Source organism: Salvia hispanica, chromosome 3 (assembly GCF_029641045.1).
Source record: "Salvia hispanica isolate PSC_SH4W2 chromosome 3, Shi_PSC_v1, whole genome shotgun sequence".
Taxonomy (NCBI): Eukaryota; Viridiplantae; Streptophyta; class Magnoliopsida; order Lamiales; family Lamiaceae; genus Salvia; species Salvia hispanica.
Window position 1 is genome coordinate 20,827,374 of NC_142694.1, and position 8,678 is coordinate 20,836,051.

Sequence of the window (8,678 nt, forward strand, 5' to 3'; positions counted from 1 at the left end):
TTTGGAGTTGAAACAATTATGTTTAGCTTTAATTACAGAAAAAAATATCGATGGTCTAAAATACTAAAATGAGTGCAATTATATAAAGGGAAAAGACATGACGAGCTTGTGTTTTAAAAAAGAGAAGAAAAAAAAAACTAACAATACAAATATTCATTGACAAAAGCTCTAATCTTTCACTACTCTACTCTAAATTTATTCTCAAGAATTATGATTTGTCTAATGAAATACCTAAACAGCGGGTACAAAGTAAACCTAACACAACGTGATGCCCGAAATCGAACCCTCTAAGACGACGAAAATTGCTACGAGCATTACCTTTGCCTCGGCCTCGGGGACCTACCGGACATACACCTTCCGCACGAAATGAATTTCAGCAACGTCTGCGGCTTCCTTGCTCTAATCCTCAAACGCGAAAGCTGCAAACGGGGAAATAGAACGTATATCTCAGAACAGTGGACATAATCGATTCACATAGATTTCATAGGCCGAAAAAATGATGCAACTGTCCATAGTTCAACAAAATGTTCCACGAGAGTGTCGTTCAGCTAGAATGAAACAAGTTGCAAATAGAACTCTACGACAAATATTGTGTAGAAACCACAAGCTACAACAAGGCTTGAATCCGTATTTTGACCCAGACGGCCCTACACAACTTTTTGCGAAGATCTTAAATTAAAACGAGTTACGTAATCTAATACTAGCTCATTGGTATCGACAATCTATACGGCCAACTTCTTCTATAACCACATCAAGCACATATTGTAGCAAACATAACAATTTTCTTAATAATGATTGTGAATTTGACCTTTTGGCGATTCATTTTTGGAGCGTTCCAACATAGCAATCTCCTCGATCTTGCCTCTAGTCTCCTGCAGAACGAAAAAATATGTAAGTATGGTAAAACGAATGAGAAAAATCGAAAAAGGTCGAGGTATACAAAGCGTATTGTAGTTAACTCGATCCATACGATATATACACTCACAAATTTTCTTGTTCCAGTTTTTCTGCGATTGAAACAGCTTTGCGCTTCGACCATCCACTGTGTTGAGAACATCCCTCTGCATGCTGAATCACATGAGCAAGGGATACCTTGCTTTTAACAAGGGTAAGACACTGATTTTTCTCACCTAACACGGTCGATATCTTCTGTGAAGATGTCGCTCCCGCGTTTTCTAAGTTCCGCCCATCAGACTCTAGGTTGGCGTCCCTACGCCTACCACCTTTATACTCTCCAGGGGAGGGTTCAATTTCGACGATCTCTCTCCTATTGGCTTCAGAAGATGGCATGCCATCCGTAGGCATCCAACCACCGGTGTTTGTGGTCGGATTCACATCCAAACGAGGCATATTCTGAGCTGCGGGTAGCAAAATTGGTGCCCGGCTGGTGCTTTTTCTCGACTCGCATCTGATCTCAATCGTCACCGGGCATCTGAGAACCGACTCAAAAGCTTGCAAGACGTGAAATCTGAATTTCTCTGCCTTGGACTTTGTCAGCTGCGAGTTGAACAGTAATTGCACGGTCGGAGCTGCAGCATAGACATATTCTTATTATTAGGACAGAGGTGACAAGATAACTTTGGCAACTCTAATCCAAGCCTAAAAAACACTATCGAACGAGAAGCAAGTGGCACGATTTTGACCTAGACGTAGCATATGATAACACAAAGACTCGTGTTTTCGACTCACATGCCTCAATAAGTTACTTCTCAATCTCCGACATAACTCATAAAAGCAAATTACTTTTGAGAGAAAATAAGCGAACAACATAAATAACTCTGCTCATATTACTTTTTCGTGTGATCTGTTGTAATGTATATGTAACTAACATGTAAAGGTTGTGTGAATATTAAAAGCTACGAAACGAATGAAGAAAAATAGACACGACACAAAGCAAATTAAGGAGACCTGCGCCATAACTGACAGAGACGAGCTTCCCTTCCTGATACATGAACTCTCGTATGCTATTCGCTGGGATCTTCTCCAGCACGTCCAGCCATATCGCCTCCAGTTTCTCGTTATAAACTGCTTGTGCCTGTTGAGAGTTCATCTCGCCTTTATCGTGTTTGTTTCCAGCCATAACACTACCCTTCACCTCATCATTGTAATGAACATTTGCAGAACTTCCAGCTTGAAAATCAGGCATTTCTGCATTGCTTTTTCTTGCCCCGTTTCTTAGAGAAGCTCCGTTTAAGACCAAGGGACTGTGATTCATGCTCGTCTCGGCTGAAGAAACAGGCAGCATATACTGTTGGTCAGGAGCCAGTTGTAGGAGTGCAGCAGTTAACCATGTTATCCTGTCGTTCGACACCCTCAGCTGCTTTTCTGCTTCGGACAATGTTTTTAGCGCTTGACGCAGTTTTTCCATATCTTCTTTCGACACTGTAAAGAGAACAGCACGAAAAATCAGTTCACGATACGAAATCCTGTTGCTGATACAATAAACACGAATTAGAGAGAAATTACATTCACGCCTCCGAAAAAACCTCCTTTTAGGCCTTTCTTTAGTGAAGTCGTAGCTTCCAGCAAGAATATCGGTTATGACTGTTGCAAGCTGTGACATTAACGCCAATGGCTCGACACCCGATTCCATGATATCCCTCAGATTCTTCACTGTGTTGACAGTGTCAGCGGATAATGCTAAATCAAGAAGATCCACCAGCTTCTCATCCGAAACGAGCCCAACCTGCAAAAACAACAACAAAACGAAGTGTTCATTCGTTATACTTAAAGGTCATGTCAAATGGCAACGAAGAAAGAAACAAACATACCAGTTCTTGAACAAGGGCAACGGATATTCTCTTCCCGATTAAGCTCAATTGCTCCAAAGTCATCTCAGCATCCCTCAGAGATCCATCAGACCTTGTTGCAATGAGCTTGAGGGCGTCCTTATCAATATCAAGATCCTCTTTCGTGGCTATCCATTGCAACGTATATATAATATCTGCATCCTTTAACTTTGGGAAAAAGAATTTCTGGCACCTGGATATGATTATATGAGGTAAGGCATCAAGACTTGAGCAAACAAGCACAAAAACGACACGCCTAGGGGCTCGATCAATGACCTTCAATATCGTGCTCCAACACTCAGAAGACACAGTATCACACTCATCAAATATGAAAACTCGGTACTGAGCCTGAAGTTGGGAAGACGAAGAAGTCACATTCCCAAGCAGGCCAATGATACTCTCGAGGTCCATGTTACTGACAGGGCCTATTTCCTTGACGTTTCGGCTCTTCCCGTTACTTTGTGCTATGCAGGGGTTGCAAAATCCACAAGGCTTTGTATGTTCCGATGACTGGCAGTTCAATGCTCGAGCAAATACACGAGCACATGAAGTTTTACCCGTCCCATGAGGCCCGTAGAACAGGTAGAGCAACCCGACTTTCCTTCTCAAGATAGCATTTGAGAGAGCCTGCACGACCAAGTTCTGTCCAACCAAATCCCTAAACGTCCTCGGCATGTACTTTTGCGTGAGATTTTGATGTCTCTCCTTGTTTTGATTCCGGTACCTATGCTGCTCACGTGACCTACCTTCTGATGCAAGGTCTGAATCGGTTTCTTGCTTCAGCAGATTGCCAGCATAAATGCCTAACTCCCCTGAGTAATCATGAAAAAAACCAGCTCGATCCATGCTTCCACGAGAACCAGAAGGATCGAGCAATAGAGGCAATGCCTCTGCATCCGATCGAGTGGACGAACTCGATGACATCACATGCATGTTCGGGATATCCATCCCTCGAGAATTGGAACCAGCTTTCTTCGACCTTGATTCGGATAAACCACAAGAGAGGCTCCGGCCAGCCATGTCGAGAAACGACTTCCCTCTGTGATGAATCCTCGACCAGTTCCACGGAATACCACATCCATTTCTCGGATCACCGTTAACATTCTGACTGTAGAGCTGCTGGACTTCTTCCTCTCCGTGATATTTCTGTGAAGCTCGGCCCTCGCCAAACGAATTAGATGCCACTGACATCTCATTCTGCGCCTCACCACCACCACCACCATCTCGAACAGATATAGAAGGCCGACTTCTCCTCCCACCACGAAATCTGCGCCTTTTCCCCCTATTCAAACTACTCCTATGTCGAATACCAATACCTGCTTCCTCAGGATATTTCTCCGAATGGAAGACGCGTCTTGCATCTCCGCGATTATGAGATGAAACTGCATCATTGCTCACAGCCGGGACGTTCCTCAATTGGTCCGACAGCGTCATAAGCTTCTTATCTTGTCGATGACCTCCTCTCGTCTCCGCGCTCTTCTCCCTCAACTGAGACGAGCCCAACGAAACACGATCACCAACCAAACCCTCCCCCTCTCCTTCACATTCATCATTTCCCACAACCCTCTCACTCTCCTCTCCTCTCCTAACCCTCCTCTCTTTCCCACCACGGCTGCTCACAGCAGCCGTTGCAGGTGAGCTCCCCGAAACCCTCCCACGCTCCATCCCAATGCTACGCCTCCCACTAACCACATCCTCCCCTTCCCCTCGCCTCAAGAGCAAATCAATGGCAGACGGGGACTGCCACGAGGGTGGGCTCGCAGACGGGTCCCTCAACGACCTCGACCTCTGTAGGACAACGAGGTCCCTCATGAGCGCCCTATCCGCCAAAATCGGGCTGTTCTTATGCATATGGTTCTTCAAATGAATGCAATTTGTCAAATGAATGTGATTGCGTAGATGATCACTAACATTACCATTCACATCTTTAAGAATCCGATCACGAACTGCCTTAGTCATGATTCCACCCTCACCAATCTTGATTTACAACAACACAAAATCTTCAAAGTGTATCGCATCACAGATTATAGCAGAATCTATTTTTAGGCAGAATTTATTTCCCCCCTAAATTACAGCAATCAACACTACCATCTAATAAACACTTGTTTTTTTTTCACAATTACATAAATTCAACAATAAAGAGGTTTCAAAAATTGCCAAAGCCCACATCAGTTACACCTCAAGAAACAAACTTTCCCCAAAACCCATATCAATTCCATCTCAAAATCCAATCTTTCCCACTCAGAATTCAAGAATCCACCACCACCAAAAAGGGAATTGCACTTGTGGAATCAAAACAACAAAGCTTCAATTTTTACCAGCTTTAAACCCTTAAAAATGTGTTCTTGGAGGAAGAAATTAAAGAGGAGTTTGACAAAGTTGGAGTTGGCGGCATGTAAATCTTTAATGAGAGAGGAAAAGGGGGAGTTGAGAAGGCCACATTCACCTGAATCTTGGAGTTAGAGGCAACCGCTTTTTCTAAGCAAGTGACCCGTTACCATCATTATTTGTTTCTCTCTCTCTCTCCGCCTCAGATCTCTATCGCTAAATCCTCGGTTATGAAGTTCACGAGGGCTCTCTAGAAAACGATGGAACACAGCCCAAATATGTGTAGTTATTTAATTGACAAAAATGTTGGGATGGAATAAAACAGAGTAAGAGAAATGTTGTCTGTATTGGGGAGTAACAGTGATGGGCGTCTGCAGAGTGAGATTTGGAGTGTTGAGAGAGAGAGAGGGGAGGAGGAGGTGGATGTGGATGTGGAGGTGGGGTAGGGGATGGGGTTAACGGCTGCTGAGTGCTGACAGCTGATATGGGAACTAAGCAAAATAATCTAGAAAAATAGATTACTCTGTTTTTTTTACTGTCGTCGAATGACTTGCACTTTGCTCTAACTGCGCACTTTGCAAGGGATATTAAATGATTCCATGATTTTTTCCTATTTGTCGTGGTAGGATTTTGCACATGATTAAAATTTCAGTAAGTTACCTAATTAAAACTAAAAAAATTATTCATAAATAGCATGATTAGTACCGCATACTTGATAGTCCTTTTATACCTTTCATGAATCTACAACATGATTGGAGTACATCTGAAGTCCGTTGAGCGTATTTTCGCACTGCCACTTTCCTTTGAACAAACAATGCTCTACTTGGCTTAGCCAAGGCACATTTGATTTGACGAGCACCGGTGAATTCTGATTGATGTAATTGGTGAGAGTAGCCGATAATGTAGTTTTTGCGATTGGGTGTGAATGTGATAGTCGGAGTTTGTCGGCATATATTGTTGAAAATATTTTATTGGCTCAAAACGTTCATGTCATTTGTATGAGGCAAGTCACACGGCCTACCTTGTCGTATCTGCGCTTTAGCCCGAATCCCCTCCAGTGCACAACACGCGTGTTGTACTAGCAAACTGAATCAATTGAGCACTAGTTGTGGGTGCCCTAATATGATAGATTAGTTTTTTGGTTAAGTTTTTTCCTATGGACATTAATTGACTGATTTCTCACATTAAATGTTGAGTCTAGATATTGGAAAAAGCTTAATAAATCTATATACATTATGTTGCTTCAAAAAGATTATTCATAGAAAATTATGAAAATGGTGTTGATTAATGATTATGCATATAAAACAAAATTAGGAATTAATATTGCTTTGCCTGAATTATTCAAAGTTCTAAAAACATAGCACAATTTTATTTTCTATTGGTATTATTTATATTCAACAAAAATATTTCATTTCATTTTAAAGATAGGAAATAGTTGCATTAGCTACGTAAAAGTTGAGTTAAATTTAAACTTGCATAAGGACATGTACAATGCATAATTGAGGTGTCCGATCGCTCAGAAGGGTACGATCATGTTGCAGAGGGAGGGGTCTAGTACGAGACAGACTAGGGTACAGCCGTTCAGGAGAGGGGTGGAAAACCCGACTCGAAGAGGGTTCTGAATGGAGAGGAGTGTGCAAGTGGGAGTTCGGGTTGGACCACAACTCATATTTATTTTTTCTTTTTTATTTTAAAAAATTATAGTACTATTTAAAAGTATGTGTTGTACAATTGTTAAGTTGAAAATTAAATTCTTTAATGAACTTAGATATTTAAATTAAGTAATTTTTTTTATGTATATTTAATGTAATTTTAGAAATTGAATCCATTTAGGTATTTTTAATGATACATATTTTGTCTTATTAATGTCATTTTAGCTATTCATTTTAAGTTTATGTATAGTCCAAATTATAAAATAAATAAAAAATGAAATAAAATAAAATCATGTTGTGGTATGACTCATATGAGTGAGTAATAACATGGGTTGTAGACTTGTAGGAGTGTGATTTGTCGGCTGGCATAGAAATTAATTATCATGATTTCATACTTCATACATATATTCTGCACGGATTTCACAATACACAAACAAATTATTCGAAACCGAAAAAATTGACCCGGTCTAAATTTGAAATTGAAATACAAACCATAATAATGGATTGAATTTTCGCAAGTTAAGCTAAATCATGAGTATTTATATTCCTGTATAGTGATCGTGATTATGTATTAAATCATTAAATGTGTATTTACTGCGGAAGGTAGATAACTTGCGATACTAGCAATCGCAATAGTGCAAAATTCAAACAACACACTAGTAAAAATACAAAAACTAGTTATTCTAAAATATTAAATGAATAACATAACAAATTTGAAGTTAAAAAACATCAGACTATAATATGGAGTATAAGTTATCATGCAAAATTCTGAGGATTGATTTGTTCTTTCTATATCTATTTTCTATTGATTTAGGAATGATTAGTCCTAATCTAGTTATATTTGTTATAAAAGTACGATCAAATCAATTAATTTTGATTTGATTTGATTTAATTGATTTACTAAAAGAATAAAACTATAGAGTAAATATTTTTGTACAGTAAATGTCTGAGGGTGTGAGCCCAAAATATTTCAAAATCCGAAAGGAATTATATTTTACTATTCTAGAAACTATATTTATCTCTTGATTAAACATTATTTGCAAGTTTTTAATGCTTTTTTGAAACTTCTTCTGTTTAAAATACCGTTGGAACCCCAGGCAGGCAGGGCCCACGACTTCTGAAAGGTAGAGAGAATGAACATTTGTGCCTCAGCAATAATGAATATATAATCATTATGACATATCAATAAATATATACACATATTAAAATTAGTATTTTCAGTTGTAATTTTGAGCATATGCTAAGAATTTTAAAAAATAAATAGATTAATGTATTACTTTATTCGTGTATCTAGCTAAGGTACAAGCATTCATTCAATTATTAATGGCTCTTGAAATAGAGACATGGAGTTTGTTAGGTTTTAAAACTTATTTAAATACTGGTAGTAGTATATATTCAAAGTAAGTATTTGACTCAAATTTGAATAAGAATTTCTCATTAAGGAAAACGGGTCCCTTAATATTAGTGTTATGCGTGGTGACTTTCACAAAAATGATAAAATTTCGAAACAACAAAAAGAAATAAATGGAAAATCATTTTTGAAGATGTGCAGCTACACAATTATTGAAATACTATAACTGGTCCCTTTCTTTTGTTTCTAAACTTTGAAATAGAATGTTAGAAAATTAAATGTAGAAAACACTTGTATTTCTTCCCACTCTAGGAAAGAAAAACTGAAACACAAAAATATAGGTGGCTAATAGATAAATTACCAAAAGCTGAAAAAGAAATATTAATTGTCACATCCTTGGCCTTTTTTTTTTGCAGTAATTTGATGCTAATAATGGATTACATTGATAAGAATAATATTTATTGTAAATAGACTGTTCCTTGTGTGAATTATTTGGTTATTTTTGATTCAATGTAAGTGCACTCTCATGTCAATTGTCAAATCAAATGGTATGTCAAT

At 38.8% G+C, this 8,678-nt stretch overlaps 1 protein-coding gene across 2 annotated transcripts; it reads right to left on the minus strand.

Annotated features, from left to right (window-relative positions):
• Positions 1–61: 61 nt before the first annotated feature.
• LOC125213995 (protein STICHEL-like 4) lies at positions 62–5,557 on the minus strand. 2 transcript variants are annotated; one of them, XM_048114825.2, is made up of 7 exons: positions 2,772–5,557; positions 2,467–2,686; positions 1,909–2,382; positions 1,131–1,529; positions 986–1,061; positions 809–872; positions 62–419 (listed from the first exon to the last, which is right to left on the minus strand). In XM_048114825.2, exons 1-7 carry the CDS (start codon positions 4,746–4,748, stop codon positions 315–317), a joined length of 3,315 nt encoding a protein of 1,104 aa, XP_047970782.1. In that variant the 5' UTR covers positions 4,749–5,557; the 3' UTR covers positions 62–314. The 2 variants fall into 2 exon arrangements, with proteins under 2 accessions (XP_047970782.1, XP_047970781.1); XM_048114824.2 differs by having other exon boundaries at positions 986–1,529.
• Between the last annotated feature and the right edge of the window lie 3,121 nt (positions 5,558–8,678).

What these genes read in the sequence shown, in the direction of transcription:
- LOC125213995 (XM_048114824.2), bottom strand. Translation starts at nt 4,748, where the DNA reads ATGACTAAGGCAGTTCGTGATCGGATTCTTAAAGATGTGAATGGTAAT. An exon ending in GTTTTTTCGGAGGCGTGAAT is followed by an intron (nt 2,383 to 2,466) that starts GTAATTTCTCTC and finishes TTCTCTTTACAG; the next exon opens with TGTCGAAAGAAGATATGGAA. An exon ending in AAACTGGAACAAGAAAATTT is followed by an intron (nt 873 to 985) that starts GTGAGTGTATAT and finishes TTCGTTCTGCAG; the next exon opens with GAGACTAGAGGCAAGATCGA.